Source organism: Zalophus californianus, chromosome 6, assembly GCF_009762305.2.
Source record: "Zalophus californianus isolate mZalCal1 chromosome 6, mZalCal1.pri.v2, whole genome shotgun sequence".
Classification (NCBI taxonomy): domain Eukaryota; kingdom Metazoa; phylum Chordata; class Mammalia; order Carnivora; family Otariidae; genus Zalophus; species Zalophus californianus.
Window position 1 is genome coordinate 24,389,879 of NC_045600.1, and position 21,739 is coordinate 24,411,617.

The 21,739-nt window shown below is 41.0% G+C and overlaps 3 protein-coding genes across 7 annotated transcripts in view; 2 read left to right on the plus strand and 1 right to left on the minus strand.

Annotated features, from left to right (window-relative positions):
* SNW1 (SNW domain containing 1) overlaps positions 1–934 on the plus strand; it is a 32,894-nt gene extending 31,960 nt beyond the window's left edge. Inside the window, exons 13-14 of one of the 2 annotated variants that reach the window (XM_027572198.1) lie at positions 1–164; positions 245–934. In XM_027572198.1, coding sequence (XP_027427999.1) covers positions 1–164; positions 245–443 — 363 coding nt within the window. In that variant the 3' untranslated portion in view covers positions 444–934. The other variant, XM_027572197.1, reaches the window with a different exon arrangement.
* Positions 924–9,063, minus strand: LOC113910244 (SRA stem-loop interacting RNA binding protein). Of its 2 annotated transcripts, XM_027572211.1 has the most exons (4): positions 8,905–9,063; positions 4,937–4,995; positions 1,489–1,596; positions 924–1,043 (listed from the first exon to the last, which is right to left on the minus strand). In XM_027572211.1, the coding sequence occupies exons 1-4, from the start codon at positions 8,999–9,001 to the stop codon at positions 972–974; spliced, it is 336 nt and encodes a 111-aa protein (XP_027428012.1). In that variant the 5' UTR covers positions 9,002–9,063; the 3' UTR covers positions 924–971. The 2 variants fall into 2 exon arrangements, with proteins under 2 accessions (XP_027428012.1, XP_027428010.1); XM_027572209.1 differs by lacking the exon at positions 924–1,043 and having other exon boundaries at positions 1,381–1,596.
* The window catches only part of ALKBH1 (alkB homolog 1, histone H2A dioxygenase), a 25,248-nt gene continuing 12,509 nt past the window's right edge, over positions 9,001–21,739 (plus strand). For 2 of the 3 annotated variants that reach the window (XR_003515978.1, XM_027572207.1), the window contains exons 1-3: positions 9,003–9,288; positions 12,006–12,114; positions 15,536–15,698. Coding sequence is in view for 2 of the 3 variants with exons in the window: in XM_027572207.1 (XP_027428008.1) it covers positions 9,106–9,288; positions 12,006–12,114; positions 15,536–15,698 (455 nt within the window). In the remaining variant the exon portion in view is untranslated. Of the gene's footprint in view, positions 9,289–12,005; positions 12,115–15,535; positions 15,699–21,739 lie in introns of all 3 variants that reach the window. The other variant, XM_027572208.1, reaches the window with a different exon arrangement.

The window sequence follows — 21,739 nt, forward strand, 5'->3', positions numbered from 1 at the left end:
GGTATGGACAGTGGTTTTGCAGGTGGAGAAGATGAAATTTACAACGTTTATGATCAAGCCTGGAGAGGTGGTAAAGATATGGCCCAGAATATTTACAGGCCCAGTAAAAATCTGGACAAGGACATGTATGGTGATGACCTAGAAGCCAGAATAAAGACCAACAGGTACCAAGGCAGACAGCTCAGTTTCATTGTTTGCACCAGTGAAAACAAAGTAGTTCATAGTCCTTTCTCTTTTTCCTTAGATTTGTTCCCGATAAGGAGTTTTCTGGTTCAGACCGTAGGCAAAGAGGCCGAGAAGGACCAGTTCAGTTTGAGGAAGATCCTTTTGGTTTGGACAAGTTTTTGGAAGAAGCCAAACAGCACGGTGGCTCTAAAAGACCCTCAGATAGCAGCCGCCCCAAGGAACATGAGCATGAAGGCAAGAAGAGGAGGAAGGAGTAGATACACCTCTCTTCAAAGTGAATGAACTTTTATCCATAACCCTAATGATGCAAGTCAGATGGGCAAACACTTTGTAAATGGCCAGGATAAAAACCAAATCTGGGTGTCAGACCCCAGCACTACTTTTTATTACGGGAGTAAGGGGTGGGAGGGGATGGAAAATTCTTTCAACTATTTAGTTTTTTTTAAAGAGTGGGTTGTGTTTGTGCTTCTCCTACCTTTTGGCATTTATAGAACATACTGCCCCACACATGAAATTAAGACCACTTCCTTTCATGTGACATTAGTACTTTGGGGTTAATATTTTGTGTAAGAATGACTGCTGATGAATAAAGTTGCCCCAACCACAAGGAAAAGAAGGATGTTCACATACTGGAACTGTCCTGCCAAATGACGTTTGCCCCTATTACGCTCTGTTTTAATTTGGAGTGGGGAAAGTAAGCTCTTGCTTGGTGCAACTATTTGTTTCAAATAAAAACATTTAGACAAAATTTTTAATTTTGTTTACTTTAATAGGTAGTAATAGTCTCAAAAATCTTTCTCTTCATCAGATGTTTGATCCCCTTGCAAAACTTTTGGTCTTTGAGCTTGAACATGGAGCTAAAAAAAAATCAAATAAGCATTGTAAGGAAAGACAGTATCTGCAAAAACTTACAACTGAAAACTGCCACTTTAAGACTGCCTATTTATGAGGGAGTCAGCACCAGTAAGTCAAGAGGGTGTTATTTGTTCCCTGGTCTTAAGACTAAGTCAGTTTAACCCAAGGTTGCATAGTAAGTGGCAAAGCCAGGATTTCAACCCCAGTCTCCCTACTTTGTAAGTAGACTGCTGTTCTGTGTTAGAATATACCTTGCTAACTATTAAAGGGTCTTCCTAAACTACCCTCTCCAGACATTTTATAATGGGCACTCTACCCACCACCATTCTTTAACCAATATTAAGGGAACTTAAGTTACAAATCTCCCAAAGTCCTTGTCATTCCATACTTCTGACCTACTAAACTGATACACAGAAAGCTCATGATGTTATACAGAAAAATATTTACCTTTACTCCATCAAGAATATGATTTTCTTGTTGTAGTGCGTTCTGAAGTTCTTCTTCTGAAGAAAACTGAATCCAACCCATACCTCTGTGAAATCCAGTCTCTTTGTCCTAAAAATTCAAAATTTAAAAAAGATTAATCATGAACTGCAGAAGTTTCCATAAGCTCCAAATCACCAACTTTTTCATCTGCCAAAATGGGATAACTGACATTTTAATAAATGTCAAAAACCTTGTTTTAATACATACTTACCCTCCTAGTTACCAAAGGTTAACCCTTGAGTTAATCTTAACATTTTGCTTTTCTGCTGCCATTGGAGGAAGTAAAATACGGGTAGTGAGGTTTCTGTCATTCGAGATACAAACTACACTAACAATAATAAAGGGACTTTTTTTATTTTATTTTTATTTCATTTATTTGACAGAGAGAGAGACAGCGAGAGACGGAACACAAGCAGGGGGAGTGGGAGAGGGAGAAGCAGACTTCCCGCGGGGCAGGGAGCCCAATGTGGGACTCGATCCCAGGACCCTGGGATCATGACCTGAGCCGAAGGTAGACTCTTAACGACTAAGCCACCCAGGTGCCCCAATAAAGGGACACTTTGATCACATAAAGAAACTCTGTTTCTAACTTCCTCACTTTTAGAAACTAAAAAATTAAGCCTCGAAACCTAGTTCATTTCTGTTAATTTTGGAGACCAATTACTCTCATCACCACCACGACCATTATAATTATATAGTCCTAATGAAAAATAGAAAAAAAAATATACATTACCCTTATTTACCTAGCTCCAGACTTACAGTAACGCTACTTCCCCTTGTGCAAAAGGCAGAGTGCTTATCATCCAACCTATACACAGCACAAGTGGAAAAGATTCTAGTGTGTTTGGATGCACCCTGCCCCCACCTGACCAGTCCTACTATTTAAGAACAGATATAAAGATGTCTATTTACTCAGTGTACCTCATCAATCTTGTGACAAAGTTATGTTGTGCTCTGCACCAGCCCCCAAACCAAATTTTTAGAAATTGCCCCCATATTTAAAAGGTGACTTTTTAAGTCTTAACCTAGACTGCAGGAAAAGTTTCTGGTAATATCCCAGTGATTCACTCCTTACCTCAACTACAATTTCTCCTCTACTTCCATATGGCCATTTCTTTAAGTAAAAGCCTTAAAAAATTTGTGTTTATGTAAAACTTAGGTACTATATATCTAAGTTACAGGAACCTGGATTTCTGGGCGCTTGGGTGGCTCAGTCAGTTAAGCATCTGCTTTTGGCTGGGATCAAGTCCCACATTGGGCTCCCTGCTCAGTAGGAGCCTGTTTGTCCCTCCTCCTCTGCCTGCTGTTCTCTCTGCTTGTGCACTCTCTCTGACAAATAAATAAATAAAATCTTAAAAAAAAAAAAACTTTTCTCCTGTTACATTTTACTTAGTTTTAGCAAGAATCAAAGTTTTCTTTTGTTTAAATCTAAGACGTTAACTCCAGGTCCTAAATAATCTTGCTTATACTTTTAAGAACGAAATGGCAACCAAGAAAAATGTGTTACTATTTTTGGAGATATTTTTAAGTAGGTTCCACGCCTATGTAGCGTGGAGCCCAAAGCAGGGCTTGAATTCACAACCCCTGAGACTGAAACCTGAACTGAGATCAAGAGATCAGACACTTAATGGATTTAGCCACTCAGGTGCCCCAGGAAAAATTTTTTTTAATGCTCATCAAAAAAAGAGAAATTTCATCCTCTTTGTAAAATTGTAGTTTTTAAACTCATAAACATTTTTGTGTAATACTTGTGCCTCATTCTTTTAATCAACTGTATTAAAACTCCATTGTATCAATGAATTAATACCTATTTAATCCCATTAATGAACATTTAGGTTCTTTCCAGTTATATTATTAAACAATGCTGCTTTGAACATTCTTGACCATACCATTTCTGTAGAATTCCTAAAAATGGAATTGCTACATCAAAGCAAATGCAAATTCTTAGTTTTGATTTTGCCAAACTACCCTTCAGAAATGAAGTAAACTTCTGAACAATTTCAGTGCCAGCTTCCCTATACCCTCACTAGCACCAGAGATGAGTAATCTATTAGATCCTTGGAATGCAACTAACATGAAATCAAGAGTTAAGAATTTTAATTACTTTAGGTTAATATTTTGCCATAGCCTTTTCAGTGCCATGAGGAAAAAAGGGGCAGTTTTAGTGAAGCAGTTGAGGTGAACTATAGTGTACTCCCAACCCACCCCCAAAAACGCAGTAATTCTAGAAAGCCCCCAGACAAATACAGCCCAGGATAAAGTAGAACAAATTTATAAACTGATTTCTAAATCTTCCTTAGAAAGCAAAGAAAATATAACAAATATAAAAACACTAAAAGAAAAAAACATTTAATAAGGATGAAGTTTAAAATAGATATTCTCTGCCAATTAGTTTGATGATAAAATCATCCTCTAGTATCAAGTCCTTATTGTAATACTGGAGTAGGCAGAATTCTAAGATAGTTCCATGATCTCCGTATGTCCCACTATGTTAATGCTCTGAATAATCCCCTCCTCTTGGGTGTGTGAGGGACCTGTGACATGCTTCTAAGCAAAAGAATGTGGCAAAAATGATGGGATGCTGCTCCCCTGATCAGGTTATATAGCAAAGGTGATGCGATGTCACTCCCATGACTATGTTACAAGGCAGTCTTAACAGAATGGAGAAACTCCCCTGCTGACTGAAGAAGTAAGCTGCCATGCTGGGAGAGAGCCCACACACCTGCCAGGTAACAAGGAACTGCAGGTCCCTACAAGCTGAAAGCCAGCAAAAAAGAAGATATTTCAGTCGTACAGTTCAAAGATGACTTCTGCCAACAACCTGAGAGAACTTGAAAATCAGTCTTTCCCAACTGAGCCTTTGAGCCTCTGATGAGACCAAAGTCCCAGCTCATGCCTGACTGTAGCTATGTGAGACCCCAAGCAGAAGACTCAGCAAGGCTGTGCCCAGACTTCTGATCTGCAGAAACTGTGAGTTAATATATATGTGTGTTGTTTTGAGTCCCTAAGTGTGTGGTAATTTGGGGCACCTGGGTAGCTCAGTTGGTTAAGCGTCTGCCTACAGCTCTGGTCATGATCTCAGGGTCCTGTGATCGAGCCCCACATCAGGCTCTCTGCTCAGCTGGGAGTCTGCTTCTCCCTCTCATTCTCCCTCTGTGCTTTCCCTCTCTCTCTCTCTCTCAAATAAATCTTTAGAAAAAAAAATGTGTGCTAATTTGTTATACAAGATAAGGTTTTTTTTACTTTTTAATCACTATCACCCACAATTTTATCAATAAACACTATGAATAGCTTCACTCCATTAAAAGTTATATAAGCTGATATGCTTTAACAAACAGTCAAGAGTTCAAGGATAAAATCAGAAGATCAATAATTAAAGGATAACATTTTTTTTAAAGATAATACTCACAAAGGGTACAGTGCACTTTCGTACATGGCCAAACTGTGCAAAGTGTTCTCTCAGCTCACCTGTATAGGAGGAGAAAACATGTTAAAAGTAGTTAATTTATTAGTTAATATATTTGGGGCACCTGGTTGGCTCAGATGGTAGAGCATGTGACTCTTGATCTCGGGGTTGAGTTCAAGCCCCACGTTGGGCATAGAGATTACTTAAAAAAAAAAAAAAGTAGTTAATGTATTTTGCATCCTCCATCCTAGACTGGGGACCTAGAGTCCCCAAACTTCTTGTGAACAGGAACTACCATTTGCATTTCCTTGAAGCCTTAAGATTAAGAAGTAGCTATGGTATTGACTACAGATCGTCCTCAAGTTATGATGGGGCTACATTGATAAAACTATCATAAATTGAAAATGCATTTAATACACCTAACCTACTGAACATCATAGCTTAGCCTAGCCTACCTTAAACATGCTCAGAACACTTACATTCACCTACAATTGGGCAAAACCATCCAACACATAGCCTATTTTATAATAAAGTTTTGAATTTCTCATGTAATTTATTGACTACTGAAAATGAAAACCAGAATGGTTATATGGGGACAAAATGGCTGTAAGTCTATCAGTTGTTTATCCTCGTGATCACATGGCTGACTGGGAGCTGCACCTTGCTGATGCTGCTGCCTCATATCACAAGAGAGTATCATACTGCCTATCACTAGCATGGGAAAAAAATCAAAATTGAAAAATTTGAAGTATAGTTTCTTTAGAATGCCTATCACTTTCACACCACTGTAAAGTCAAAAAACTGTAAACCAAACCATTGTAAGTCAGGAACCATCTGTATAAAGCTGCAATGCGCCAGAGATTTGGGGAGATGATGGGGTGGGGGCATACACAAATAAATTGCTGAGCTGACTATACTCATCACTCCCAGCAGATAATGAATGTCTTCATCAGTTACTGTACTAGGTGCATGGATAATAATCCCTGTGAGAAACTCACACAGAAAACAGATCATTAAAATACAGTAAGTATGTTGCTAGTCATATTAGAAATTTTCAAATAAAAGCTCAATTTACTTGCCTTTCATAAAGTTTACACTTGGTTAAATAGGTGACACTCTAAAATTTGTTGAGATGACCCTACTTACCCTTCCTGCCTTATTACCCATTGCTGGCCCATAGTTACTCTCTAGTATGGCAATTGAAATTCTATTTATCTGTCCTATGGATTCCCATCTTTGCCTGTCATTCTTTCCCCTTGCTATGTCAGTAATCCTATTTCTCGCTGCTTAATTATAACTATCCTTCAGGACCCTGGCCAAATATATCCACTGAATATTATTTTATTGGGCTTCTACTGCAATACAAGGCAATGTACTATCCCCGTAAGGCCTCAAAGATGCATAGTAGATAATCTTAAAAAACTACCTGATTTCTTCTGAACTGCAGTGCTTATACTTTCGCTGATCTATATTTCATATTACTGGGTTATTTTCCCCTAGTTCATCTAAACCTCACTGGTTCAACAACTGCCTGTATCTGTTTTAAGTCTCCTCACCCTCACCACTACACCATAAACTCCCTGACTGTTGAGTCCCCTATGTCAACAGTAATTGAACACAGTAGGGCAATATTTGCTGAATGAATAAATGCCTAGTAATCCTTCAACAACCCACAGGGACTAAATTTCTGAAGAGCTCTAACAGTTGGTCAAACATTCGGCAAATTCAGGACCTCATGGATCAGCATCAGAACATCGTCACACAGCGAGTTGGTGGGACCCCACCCAGAGCCCCAGGACCCTGGCAGGTGAGGGGAGTGGAATAGGGACGGTGGCCTGCCGGAAAGCTCAGGGCCTGGCCAGAGAGCGTGGTCACTGTGAGGTCCCTGGACTGTACCCGTGTGGGGGACACGGACCCTGTGTGACCAGGTCAGCTGAGTCTTCAAGAGAAACTAAAATCCACATTTGTAAGGAATACCATATAAGCCTTCAATCTTGCCAGTTTGAATCCACCCTTCACACCACTGTCAAAATAATCCCTTCTAAATTGTAAATCTTTGTTACATAAGTTATAAAAGTTTCCAAGGAACGAACGTTCCACCGAATCACTCTGGAAAGGCAGGAGACCCTGAATACGTGCCGCAAAAGCTCAAGGGGCATCCCTGAACGATTCACTGAAAAAAACTTTTTATTTCTGCTCACTGGCTTGCTCGAGAACACAAAATAGTGTTAAATATGCATATTTTAAACCAGGTATTAAAAAGTTCTGGAAAACATTCACTTCCAAAACAAACAAGCTCTGGAAGGTAACCCTCTTCCCAATTACCTATAACTGCTACGGGAAAACTGCTGCAAGCACCAAGAACACCAACCACAGATACTCCTGAAATATTTGCTGAATGTATCAATGAACTGAGACTGCTTCTAAGTTATATGTTACACAGACTCTTTTTTTTAAAAAGATTTTATTTATTTATTTGAGACAGAATGAGAGAGAGCACATGAGAGGGGGGAGGGTCAGAGGGAGAAGCAGACTCCCTGCCGAGCAGGGAGCCCGGATGCGGGACTCAATCCAGAGACTCCAGGATCATGACCTGAGCCAAAGACAGTTGCCCAACCAACTGAGCCACCCAGGCACCCTACACAGACTCTTTTTATGAGTTTTAAACCAACCCATTATGGTCTGGAAACTTGCAACTGCAAGATGACGCCCTGTGCCTTTACAGTTTCACAGGGCCTAAGCAAGACATTGTACTGCCTAGATATTCATCTGCTACATATTAAGAAGGTGGGACCCAAACCAATCTATTTCCCATTCTACTACTCACACCTGGGCCACAAAAGCTAAGAGGTAAGTAATTCCCAGTTCCATTCTTCTGTTTAAGGGAGATGACCTGATACATGAATACCTACAAAAGTGACTGGATTTTTAATTTTTGGTAAGCAAATGTAAAAACCTTTTTTCAAAACTGCAACTGACAAAAATCAATGTTGGTGAGAGATTTCAATACTGATTACTCCCAACCTCTATCTCCAGCCTAGGCCTCTCCCATGAGCTTCAGTTATAGTAATCACAAAAACGACTATCATTTATTGAGTACATAGTCTGTATCTAGCACAAGGCTAAGTGGTTTACATATAAACTCATTTAATCCAATCAAAATTCCTATTGAGAAGGTATTACTGACTCCATTTCATAGATGAAACTGAGGTACAGCGGTGAGCCCTCTTCCCAAATTACCTCCCGTTAGGCTACACAAGTACTAAATGGCCAAGGCGGAATTCTAACCTAGGCAGCAGGGCTTCAGAGTGCACTTCTCAATCAATGATACACAATCTCCTCTGTTCACCGGCCTGACGGAGACCTCACAGGTTTTTCTCAAACTCAACACATTTAAACTTTACTCCTCATCTTCTTTCAACCTGCTTCCCCTACATTCTAACCACGATATTCACCAACGCTAAAAACCTCGAAGTCCTTCCCTTTCCCTCCTTCCGTACTCTGACCCCATTCAAGCCATCGCGAAAAACCGTTGATTCTGTTTTGTTAACATAAGTGAATCTGACCCCCTTTTTACCACTACCCTATTTCAGGTCCTCGTCTTTGGACTAAATTGTTGAAATTGCCTTTTAGTGCGTCTACTTGCCTTCAATCTTGCCAGTTTGAATCCACCCTTCACACCACTGTCAAAATAATCCCTTCTAAATCGTAAATCTTAAGTTTTCAAGGAACGAACATTCCACCGAATCACTCTGGAAAGGCAGGAGACCCTGAATACGTGCCGCAAAAGCTCAAGGGGCATCCCTGAACGATTCATTGAAAAAATTTTTTTATTTCTGCTCACTGGCTTGCTCAGGAACCACAGCTCTTAATACAGCCACCACGCTGACTTAAGTATTCCGCCGAAAGCAGTGCTTTTGAGGATCGCTTGTACCTAAAACTTCCGCCCCAAACACGTCTCCATCACTCACTCGAAGCCGCGGTCCAGGGAATTTTTCTGACAAAAGCCACGGGCCGGCTAACACTCGTACGCAGCGCCACAGCCCCCCTCACTGCTGAAGCCGCCATCTTTAGATCGAGGGCCTCTGTGACCTGTGGTCGCGACCCCGGAAGAATCTGGCGAATCTGGGGCACGCAATCTGCTTCCGGGTCAGAAGAGACCGGACAACGACATGGGGAAGATGGCGGCGGCCGTGGGCTCTGTAGCGACGCTGGCGGCAGAGCCGCGGGAGGACGCCTTTCGGAAGCTTTTCCGCTTCTACCGTCAGAGCCGCCCTGGGACCGCAGACCTGGGAGCGGTCATTGACTTCTCGGCGGCCCACGCAGCCCGCGGGACGGGGCCTAGTGCCCGCAAGGTACGGACAGAGGAGCGGCCCGCGCCCCTGGTCGCCTCGCCTCGCTCTTGGAGGGGCTTCAGGGTCCTCACCTCTTTTCGCGTCCAGACTGAGTGTTACTGAGTAATTCCCGCTCTACATGGGCGCGGAGTTTAACTGTCCACGAAGCGTCACACTTTGACGGTGAAGCTCTGTGCTACCGGTTCCTTCACGCGGCCGCGGCCTCAGAGAATGCCTGGGAATTGGTGTTCATTCCTAACATTAACTGTCCATTTGCATCTCTACTTCGATTTGTGTAAAAACCCATACATCGTATTCGTAGATGTTAGGATAGCGCTCTGCAACTTGAAAAAAACAACTACCCGAGTAGTCCCTGAACAGAAAGGGATCGATGTTGTTGGTTAAACCGTTGTCCATAAAACTGGTCCCTGTCGTCTCTGGGCCCTTTTAGAAAGAGGGCGTTGAGAGATTCAGATGATTTCTCCACCTTTGAAAGTAAAAGGCAAACGAATCCGAACGCTATCCATTATTTCCACCTTTCCCCATGGGAAGTAAGAAAAGCAACATAAAGGAGGACAGGGGGGCACAGGGAAAATCACAACTATACTATAATGAGTAATTTCTTTACAGTCGCTGTAACACTGAGGATCCCTGGTCCCTTAATTTGGCCTTGGTGTTGTCCACAGATGGCTGGATGAAGGATTATTTCTAAGCTTAGTATAGCTCTCAAAATCGAATAGCTATAGCTATTTGTCTGGAACTTCGTTTGTTAGCAGAAATGGTCTTAGAGTTGTCAAAATAGCATGCAGAAAGTTAGCTCTCTAAGAATAACGTACATGGGTCAGATCCTCATTCAGTTCCTTTTGCCTGTATTTTGCGGCAGTACTTAAATACTTTTAGAAGGGGCGCCTTTGTTGCTCATTCAGTTAAGCATCTGACTCGATTTCAGCTCAGGTCATGATCTCAAGGTAGTGATATCCGCACTGAGCATGGAGCCTGCATAAAATTCTCTCCTCCTCCCTCTGCCTACCCTGCTGTGCTTGCACGAGCTCTCTGTCTCTTAAAAATACTTTTAGTCAGGGCGCCTGGGTGGCTCAGTTGGTTAAGTGGCCGCCTTCGGCTCAGGCCATGATCCCAGAGTCCTGGGATGGAGCCCCATTGGGCTCCCTGCTCAGCGGGGAGCCTGCTTTTCCCTCCCCCACACCACCTGCTTGTGTTCCCTCTCTCGCTGTCTCGCTCTCTGTCAAATAAATAAATAAATCCTTAAGAAAAAAATACTTTTAGTCTCTGAGAAGAAAATATTGTCTAGCACTGTATCTAAAACAGTAAGCACTCAATAAATACACTATCCATTGAGTACATAAAAACTTGGGTGTTTAGGGGCACCTGTGTGGATCGGTCGGTTAAGCCTCTGCCTTTGGCTCAGGTCATGAGCCCTGCTCAGCAGGGAATCTGCTTCTTCCTGTCACTCTCACTGTGCTCTCCTTCTCTGTCTTTCCCTTTAAAAAAAAAAAAACTTGGCTGTTTAGTTCTTAAGCTCAAAACAGATTGAAGGTAGCGAACTGGAGAAGAAAGTTGCTATGAGAGCAACTGATGGATGAGCAGTGGAGAAAGCATGGCTAACGGGCAAGGGTGGTGCAGGACTTTTTTTTAAAGACTCAGAGGTTTGTTTCAGCTTAGCGTGGAGAGTAAGTCCACAGACTTACTTCAGCTATGAGGGTGTTGCTGAATTACAGTGCATTATTAAGTATGGTCTATTTGAGAGATCATTGTAAAATGTTTGAAATAAAAACATCTTATCAGTACCTGAAACAACTGGCTGGTCAGGCCTCTCAGAGAGTTCCAGATAGCCATTTTATTACAGACTGGTAATACACAGCAACTAGTTGGTATTTTTTTCTGGAAATCTCTACACTTGGTGAAGTTGATAGGATAAGAGATCATACCTTTTTGGAAGAGAACATTTGATGTATACTAAGGCAAGCCAGACTCTTAAGTTTATTATTAATGGAGGAATAAAGGTTTTTGTTTTCTGAATGTCCTTTAGTGACTGAATATTGGATCCCTTAACCTATTTAATGAGCCATCCATAAGGTGCTCTCATATGCAAAGAAAACTTCATGAGCCCCTGAAAGACTTAATTTCCCAGGCAAAAGCCCTGGGCTTCAGTTTGAAGTTTCATCTAAAAGAGAATAAATATTATTCTTTCAGCAAACAGGGTTTCCAGTTTTACTGAAACAGTTGTTCTGTCTGGTTGGAGCATTCGCTTCCATTCTCTTAACCTCCCCTGGCTGATGTTCCTCATAGGTCTGTTTAAACACCAACTGTATACAAGTACCTCAGAAGCATTATGTTGGGCCGAATTGAGGTGAACAGAATTTTGACTGAGGATATTTCAGGACATCTCTCATGACTTAGAGTTTTACAAGAAATCCACAAAGGTGTGGGGTCATACAGAAAGGTAGTCTTGAAGGCCAAAATCAGTCTGCTTCTCATACTGCTTAATTTTATATTGCTTTCTAGTGTTTATTAGTATATACATGAAAAAACTGAGGCTCTAAGAAGTTAAGTGACTTATCGAAGTCTTACATCAAGTAAGTGGCAGAACTAAGTTTAGGAGCCCAGACTTAGGACTCCTAATTTTGCCTCATACTAGAAATATCTTTAGAAGTTTGAGATTCTCAGATCTGACCTGCAAAATAGCTTTAGCGCGCCAACTTCTCTTTCCTTCCTGCCAGGTGGTTAGATCTCAGCTGAGTGTATCTTCCGTCAGTGACCACGATGCACATAGAGCAGGACTTCAGCCAGTCAGCAAGTGGCAAGCCTATGGACTCCAAGGCTATCCTGGTGAGTGCAGCTGACCTCAGAAGACAAAATCATATAATCATTTGTCTAATTTCAGGAGAGGAGTTGTAAGCAGGTAAATAGACAAAGGGGAAAACTAAACACAGAAATATTTCACTCCCAAACTCTTTTTAAATCTGCCTCATCTAAGATTTCCATTTATTTAGCATTCCCAAAGGTTAGAACAGGAGTCAGTTGTGCCTACCTTAAGTGCAGAAAATGACACACCAGGTACAAATCAAAAATTAGCACCTTGACTCTGGGCTCCCTGCCACTACTCCACAAACACCTACTCTGGCAGAAGAACCGCTTTGAATGATGGAACAATTCATAATGGTCGCTCTAATCACAAAGTCTCTATGTTCTCGTGTGGCAGAAAAAAGAAAAACAACTTAAAAATTGTTGCTATTATTAAGGCTGAGCTTTTGAAAAGAACATTAGTTAATGAGATCAGAAGCCCTAATAGACTAAATAATTTAGCATTTTGAACTTCAATAATATTGGGTAGCTCACCTTACAGACCTAGAAATTAAGAACATAATGAAAAATGGGTAACGTTTTTAGTCTTTTTTTTGAGTAAACGCTACCCCCAGTTTGGGGCCCAAACTCACACCCCAAGATGAGCGTCGCAGACTGAGCCAGCCAAGCGCCCTTAATCTTTTTTTCTTTTAGGATTATGGGGCTATTGTAGATTAAATATTATGAACTATTTAGAAAATAGAGGGGTGCCTGGGTGGCTCAGTCGGTTAAGCGGCTGCCTTCGGCTCAGGTCCTGGGATCAAGACCTGTATTAGGCTCCCTGCTCAGTGGGGAGCCTGCTTCTCCCCCTGACCCTCCCCCTTCTCATGCTCTCATTCTCTCAAATTATATAATTAAATAAAAAAGAAAATACAGAAATGCCTTATTTGGTCAAATAATCTTTTATCTGTCATCCTTTTTCTTGGAGAGGACATAAAGAAAAAAAATAACATTGTATTTTGTGATTTCAAATACAGATTAAAAGCAAGAAAAAAATCCCTAAAAACTAATTTTCATTATGCCATGGGCCAGGTCTGTGTTACAGCTCTTAATACATTATGACCACTGATATATTTGTTAATAACATAGGATGATATAACAGTTTCAATACTTCCCTAAAAGGCCTCATGCACTTCAGTTCTTCGTGAAAGAGTAGTCAGATGATGGCTTTTATGTATGAAAGCGTGGCTTCCCGTGAGTTTGGGTGAATGAGGACTGTGCATCACCAGTAGTCTTTTATGTACTTTTTGTTCTTGAAGGCTGCCCTTGACCTTTCAGGCCTACCTCCTGTTTTCAAGGCCTTATTTCTCTGTTTCCATGCCCTCTTTTCTTAACAAATTGTTAAGACCACAGAGTTATCGATCCCACTTTGGTTTATCTATTGTCTAAATAGGTGTATTGATTTTGAGGTTTTCTAGGATTTCACACTTAGGCCACATTTTGTGAGTTGGTACCTCATTATGTCCTTAGAGACTTCATTCTGTCCTCCCTGACATTTGAAGCTGTATTTAATAGAAGTGTAATGTCCAGAACATGGGAAATGACCGTCTCTTATTCAGACTTGATCAGAAGGATTGTGTTTACTTCTGGATTCTGCTTGTTGTGAAGGAACTTGAGTAATCACGACCTGTCCTTCAAAGAATGAGCAGGAAGTCATGGGTCTGAAAGAAGAATAAAGCTGAGAGGGAACCTGACAGCATCCAACATTTGAAAGGTTGTCATACACACAAAGGGATGGGAGCATTATATACTAGTGGTTAAGCCTCTGACATGAGGCTACCTGGGTTCAAGTCGTGGCTCTCCCATCCACTGTATGACCTTGGGCAAGTTTCTTAATCTTTCTTGGCCTCAGTTTCCTGATAAGTAAAATGTGTATAAAAAGGTGCTCACTTTGTAAGGTTATTGTGAAGATTAAATGTGAGTACATTGTAAAGTACTTAAGCCCATGCCTGGCACATAGTAAATGATTGATAAATGTTAACTGGAAAACTAGAAGGTATTTTTGAAGAATGAGAAACTAATTTGGGGGTTGCTCTGTGTGTTCAAACCTAAGATCAATGCATGAAAATTAAAAGGCAAATTCAATAAAAGAAAGGCAATAGTTATCTAGAGTGGACTGCCTAAAAAGGTATTCATCTTCCTGTCACTGGGTCAGTGGTATTCTTCCTTTAATCTGATATTTTAGGGAATGTTATAATCTTTATTTTGTGAAATAATGCTGATAAGTAGGTAAGTTGGGGGGTTTTTCGTATCTTTTTTTTTCCTCTCAAAATATTGACAGTCCTGTCACACTCTTAAATTACTTGGAGAATTTTGTTGGTGCATGAAATGCAAAAGTGGCCTCCACACTCAGAAACAAATGTTCTTACTCCTGTCCTCCAATTTTAGAGGAACACCTTCTGTTCAAAGCCAGGCCCTTCACCTTTTCGATCCCACATGCTTTCACCCCTTCCAGCTTTCAAGACCTTGCTCTGCTCCTTTCCTTTCTTCTGTTTTCAACCAGTTTCTCTCTGCCGGTTCTTTCGCATTATCTGTAAGCATGCTTAGGCCTTTCCCAACCCTAAAAACCATAAACTCTCCCCTTAAATTCTTTATTCTTCCATGGCTGCTCTTCAACCTTTGTTTCCTTTCATAGCCAGGCTTCCGCAAGGCATTGTCTGCGTAGCAGTCTCTGCTGTCCCGTCTCCAGGGGCTTCACTAAGGACAGTTTTTCATCTCTAATTCTTAAGAAAGTACATAGTGTGTGTTTGTTAAATGGATCCTTACCCTGCATAGAATTCCAGCTAAATATTGTTATTCATCTTTGCCACAGGAGAAGAACGACATTAAATTACTTTCCAGGTCCCAGAAGATCTTTTCAGCACCCATGCTGTAGGTATCTGCGTCATGCCATACTGAGTGGATGTACTTCACAGCCTCTTTCTTCCCTGTTCTGTCAGTCAGATTTCAATCATAGGCAGAAGTCACACCAGTTATTTTAGCTGAGGGAACTTAATATAAGAATTGTTAGCCAGATACTGGACAACAAAGAAGGCCAAGGGGGGATGCTGAGCTATCACAGGTAGTAATTGCAGGAAGCAGCTACCACCTTTATAAACGATAAATACCTGGTGCAGATTTGAGCGGTGACTTTTGACATTACCAATTCTAAAGTTCGCTTTGAGGTAACAGTTGATGGTTGTGGAATATTTGTTTCTCTTAAGAATTTTTTTCTTTCTTCCCTTTCTCTAAAATCGGAGAATAGGGATGAGAACATTTACTTATAAATGTGGAAGCCACAAAACATGAACAAAAGGAGATAGGGAATAAAGTAGTGGGTATAAGGATGTCAGCAAAAATAAATTATATCAATAACTGATGGAGAATTTCCTCCTCTCCTTTTTTCCCCACCTGTCCTTTTGTATAGGATTTATTTTTATCCCAAACCCCTTCCTCCCAGGTTACCAGTGGCACTGGGTGAAGCAGTGCCTTAAGTTATATTCCCAGAAACCAAATGTGTGTAACCTAGACAAGCACATGACCCAAGAAGAGACTCAGGACCTCTGGGAACAGAGCAAAGAGTTTCTGAGGTAAGTGTTCATATTCAACTCGGCTCACTGCACATCTTTAGGGGACCTACTCCAGAACAGTGCAGTGAAAGTAACTGACCTGTTTCTTCCTTGTTTCCATGCAAAAACAGCACAATTATATTCTTTCCCCTGGGAACATTTGGACAGATGCTTTGACAGTTACATTCGATTGAGATCCATTTTGAAGATTTCCTTATCATAGCTTGAATCTCGAGTTCATCCTCATTAATCATCAGCTGGTTCATTTTCATTCAGCTTCAGCCCTTTTTCTACTTAAAGTGAGTTCCAGGAGCACCTGGCTGGCTCAGATGGTAGAGCATGCAACTCTTGATTTTGGGGTTGTGAGTTCGAGCCCCACATTGGGTTTGGAGATCACTTGAAAAAATACCAAGTCTTTAAAAAAAATAAACAACGTGAGTTCCTTTGAAGACTTGTGATATCCTGGAAAAATTTAATACTAAAAGCTCTTTATTTCTACGCTCCTAGATGAACTCAGTGCCACTAGCAGTTTTTTAGTTATTCCTCATGAGAACTAATGTTTGCACGTTAATGTTGAATCAACCTTTATTCATTCACAAATATATAATTTTTTTAAAGTCAGGTGCCCCATCATTCCACAAATATTTATTGAGGGTTAATTGTGTACCAGACGTGATGCTAAGCACTGGAGATACAACGATTCATAGGACACTGGCTTTGTACTCAGGAGTGCATGGTCTATGGCAGGTCTATGGCAGAATAATTCTAATAGAGCTTAGAAAGTGTTAGAGTAAGTGTTTAGAAAAATGCTATGGGGGCCAGAGGGAGAAATAATTCCTCTAGGCAGAAAGAAGTGTCAACGAAGAAGAAAATACTTTTTAATTGGGTCTATTATCCTCTTTCTCCTCTGTCCATTTGAACTGGGTCTTCAAAAATGATTAGGAGTTTCCTTGTCAGAAGAGCAAGAAGGCTGTTTGGGGTAGAGAGAGCAGACGGAGCAGAGAGGTAATATTCAAGGCACAGTAAGTTCTATAAAATAGTGTAGAATGTGGGAGTTCATGTGTTTATTCAACAAATACCTATTCAGTTTCTACCATGTGTCAGATACTGTGCTTGAGTGTTAGAGATTCAACAACAGATAAGACACAGTTCCTGCTTTCAAGGAATTTGTAGGTTAGTTGAGGGCAGAGACATATAATTAGTTTGGCAGGTACAGAGATAGAGTTTATAAGATATTATGGGAATAGTGGCTAGGTTGGAGGTAGTTTATAGAAGATGCTTCCTGGAAGTGATGGATAGAATTGGCGAGAGATGAAGCAGAAGAAGTAGGTTAGGGCCAGACTATAAAGGCTTTAGTGAGGGCGCCTGGGTGGCTCAGTCGTTGGATGTCTGCCTTCGGCTTGGGTCATGATCCCAGAGTCCTGGGATCGGGTCCCGCATCAGGCTCCCTGCTTGGCGGGAAGCCTGCGTCTGTCCCTCTCCCACTCCCCCTGCTTGTGTTCCTGCTCTCGCTATCTCTCACTCTCTGTCAAAAAAATAAATAAAATCTTAAAAAAAAAAAAAAGGCTTTAGTGACGTAAATAAAGCACTAGGTCTAGAGTCCGATCACCTGGGCTCACATCCCTGGTCTGCCACTTACTAGGTATGTAAATTTGAGCAAGTTTCTTAACCTTTCTGTGCCTCATAGTAGTCCTTCCCTTATTTAACAGTGTGAGGATTAAACAAGGTAATATGCGAGAAATCTTCAGAACAGCCCATTAAAACCACTGTGCTGGCTTTGTGTGTTCTCTTTGGACTTGGGATCTCTAATGGTTGTTTTCAGAAAACTGTGTCATACTAATTCCAACAGAGGAAATAGAAGATTTCCTTTAGTTGAAAGGGAAAGGAAAACTAAAATTCATTGGTTTTCCTTTAAAGCCTTCTTGGTCTACAGGTTATGAGAAAGACAGGAGCAGTGGGAAACGCCCTCTATAAGCTCTTAATGATGTCTTCTTTAGAACTGAGTAAAGGAAGATCATGGTTGAGTGAAATTAGAGAGCTTAGAGTTTGAGGTTAAACCACCCTGTATTTTCAAGTAATTGATTTTTTTTTCCTTCTGACAAATGACTGCAGAAGTCCCAGTTGTCATCTTCTAAGATAATTCAGATGAACCTCTTTAATAAATCATCCTGTGAACAATGGTGAGGGGCTTTTTCTGTTTTTTTTTTTTTTTGTTTTTTTGTCTTGCGAATTAGTAAAAATAAAAAATGTGGTGGTCCTACCTTCTGTTGTCAAGGGTTGGAAGAAAGTGGTGGCATCGAAAATCGATTAGGACACTAGTTCTCCTGTCACTGTGATATGTGTTTTGGTTTCCTCATCTGGGAAACAAAGGGATTGGACTGGATAAGCCATTTCAGGTGGGCAGATTATGGTTGTAGTCACTTGGACAGCATGTCAGCTCTCCCCACTTTCCCAGAGCAGGTCAGAAAGGAAGAGGGTCTGTCATTGAAGAAGATTCCCTAGAGATTCTGATTATTGACCATAATACCCACTTTGAGAACTGCTGAGCCAGAGGCCCTTAGGATCCTTTGCACTTTAACTTTCTAGGTTTCTGTGGTCAAGGAAGAAGAAACTTTGAAATAGGAAATGAAGAAGAAATACTTGAACTTAGAGGGAAAAATAAGTTTGTTCACAAAAGTAGGGCACCTCAGTTCTGTTTTGTTCAGAGTTTCTTGTGAGTGAATAGTGTAGCTAGAGATTCTTGCACAAGATTACGGTAGTTAGGTATAAGCATCTTCATTGCAGCATTGTTCGTAATGGGAAAAACAGAAACAAGCTAAGTGTCTGTCAGCAAGAGATCAGATAAATCAAGTATGACATACCCCAGTAGTAGAATGCAGCCACAGTACAGCCATTCAAAAATCTTAAATTCAACTCTTTAGCAAATATAGGAGGGCTACCATCATAATAAATAAAATCAATTTTCAGCATCTCTGTCACGGCCGCCTTAGTCTGAGCCACCATCATTTACTGCATTAGCCTCCTAGCGTGTCTCCTTGTGTCTGTTCTCATGCCTCTTCAGTCTGTTTTCTTTTTTTTAAGATTTTATTTATTTGAGAGAGTGCGTGCACGTGCATGAGCTGGGGGGGTGGGAGGCGGCAGACAGAGGGACAAGTAAGGGCTCTATCCCAGGGCCCTCATAAGCCAAAGTCAGACATTTAACTGACCAAGCCATCCAGGCACCCCTCTTCAGTCTGTTTTCTGATTGAGTATAGAAATTCTGGCACTTCTCTTACGGTTTCTCCTCTGCAGTACTGCAGTTCAGTTTTGTTGCAGTCATTCAGCATTCAGAGTCGACAAGGACATCACAGGTTGAGGGCATGGTCTCCAACCAAGCCACCCTCACTTAGGACACCAGCCACAAGTTTGGGAGATCCCAAGCTACCCACACTTCTGACCAACTGGTTACAAATTCGGGGAGTTCCCATGACCCCTCAGGTTCATAACTCAAATAAAACAACTCACAGAATTTAAGAAAGAAATTCAAGTATGTAATCATACTTACAATTACAGTTTTATTATAAAAGTTGCAAATCAGGGCCCTCCCAATGAGGAAACATGTAGGGTGATGTCTGGGAGGGTCCTGAATGCAGAGCTTCCATGGAATCAGGATGTGTCACCTTCCCAGGAAGCTCTCCCAAACCTAGTATTCAGTTTTTTTGGAGGGCTTCGCTACTTAAGCATGATTGATTAAATTATTAGTCACATGATTTTATTTAGTTTCTAGCCCCCGACCCAGGCCCTGAGGTTTAGCTAGTATCACTTGACTGAAAGCCTCAATCCCTCTAATCACATGATTGGTTTTTCTAGCCTGACAAGCTCACATCCTGAGTCATCTCCTTAGCATAAACTTAGCTGTGGTCATAGGGCCCACTGTGAATAACAAAGATACTCCTATTCCTAGATACTAATATTATATTAGTTCGAGGTGTATAACAATTTGGTATCTATATATTGCAAAACGATTATCTTGGTGAGTTAAGTCACCTCACCTAGTTATAAAATTTTTTTGTGTGTGTGATGAGAATAAGATTTACTCTTTTAGCAAATACACAATACAGTTTTGTTAACTATAGTCACCACGTTTTACATTAGATCCTCAGAACTTATTTATCTACACCCACCTACCCTCACCTTTGGCAGCTTTCAGTCTTTTCTGTTTCTGCAAGTTTAGATTTTTTAGTTACCACATACAAGTAAGATCATACAGTGTTTGTCTTTCCCTAACATTTCACTTAGCACAATGCACTTAAGGTTCATGTTATCACAAATGACAGGATTTCCTTTTTTATGGCTGAATACTTTTCATTTATATGTTATGTATCATGTTTTCTTTATCCATTCATCCATCACTGGACACTCAGGTTGTTTCTTTGTCTTGGCTGTTGGAATTATTTATGTACAACAGTGGAGGTTCCTCCAAAAGTTAAAAATAGGATTACCAGGGGCACCTGGGTGGTTCAGTCAGTTAAGCGTCTGCCTTCAGCTCAGATCATAATTTCAGGGTCCTGGGATCAAGCCCCACATCGGGCTCCCTGCTCAGCAGGGAGTCTGCTTGTCTCTCTCCCTCTGCCTGCCGCTCCCCCTGCTTGTGCACTCTCTCCTTCTGTCAAATAAAATCTAAAAAAAAAAAAAAAAATCCACTGTTACTTAAAAAAAAAAAATGAATTACCAGAGGATACAGCAATTTCACTTCTGGGTATATAACCAAAGGGGAAAAAAATCAGTGTCTCAAAAAAATATCTGCCTCTCCATGTTCATTGTAACATTATATACTAAGATTTTTAATGGAAATAGGATTGGAGGACGAGAAGGAGCAGAGACAATCCATAGTGTAGCTTGGGGGTTAATGTTTTTGAAATGCGTGTGGAGTATCCCGGCAAAGATGTCCAGTATGCCTTTGGAAATAGGAAACTGAGCTTAGGAGTGAAGTCAGAGAGAGGGAGATGTGTCAGTTACATATAAAGACCATAGTAAAGTGGGGTGTGCAGCTGGCTCAGTCAGTAGGCAACTCTTGATCTTGGGATCATGAGTTTGAGCCCCACATTGGATGTAGAGATTACTTAAGTAAAACTTTAAAAAAATGATTGAAAAACAAGTATCTGTAATAGGATTTTTAAGGCCTTTTATCATAAACAACCTTAGACGTTTTCTGCCCTGAGTACTTTTGCGTTCATAATGATTCACTAAAGTCCCTTGAAGCAAGGAAGAAAAGGAAATTCCAGTGCTTAGTTATGACACTCAAACTACCACTGCACGAAGAATGGACAAGCAGGAGAGTTCATTTCCACCCAGTTAGGGTGCAGTTGAAAGCAGCATTAGAGGACATGATTGCTGAGAGAAATACCAGCACTTACATGAAGCACTTATCCATGACAGAAAGTGAGCAAATTGCTGTGTGGGCACATTCACCAGGGGAGAAGGTGGCCAGCTCACCCGTCCATCATCCTCCTGCCAGTGCTTGGAGCTGCAGCAGGGGCAGGGAGCATAGCGTGTTTTCTCTTTGCAGTGAGAACCAATAATCAGGGTCATACTTGCTTGAAAACATTCTTTTGGTTAATTGGATAAAGATTTAAAGTTAGGTGCCAACATATCCCTTGCATTCTTAGCATGGATATGGCAGCTCTATTGGCACTGAGCCTTCCTGGCCTCCGTTTGGACAATTCAGGTTTAAAAAGAAAACAGCCCATCCCCCTTACTAATCTGTCAGTATTGCCTGCTTGAAAATCATCTGGGAGTGGGTTAAACTTGGTTTTGGCCTTAAACTATTCAGTGTTCAAGACTGAATTTTTTGGAATCTTTGTTACTCAAAGCCCACAGGGACCAGAATGGTCCCTAAGTAGTGCTGAGACAGGAAGTAGCTAGTGTTGGCCAGTCCTACTCTCACATCTTGAAGGCCAGTCTTAATAATTATTGTTACTTTCCTACCAGAAATTCCATACAAAGAAAAGAATTGAAATTGTGTTCGCAAAGGGGTGGAGTCTTATACCTACATGGCTCTAACACATACACAAAATGTGTGT

Coding starts and splice junctions, on each gene's coding strand:
- LOC113910244 (XM_027572209.1), bottom strand. CDS start 9,001: ATGGCGGCTTCAGCAGTGAGGGGGGCTGTGGCGCTGCGTACGAGTGTT. Junction 4,996..8,904: donor TCCCTGGACCGCGGCTTCGA/GTGAGTGATGGA, acceptor CCTCCTATACAG/GTGAGCTGAGAGAACACTTT. Junction 1,597..4,936: donor GAAAGTGCACTGTACCCTTT/GTGAGTATTATC, acceptor TTGAATTTTTAG/GACAAAGAGACTGGATTTCA.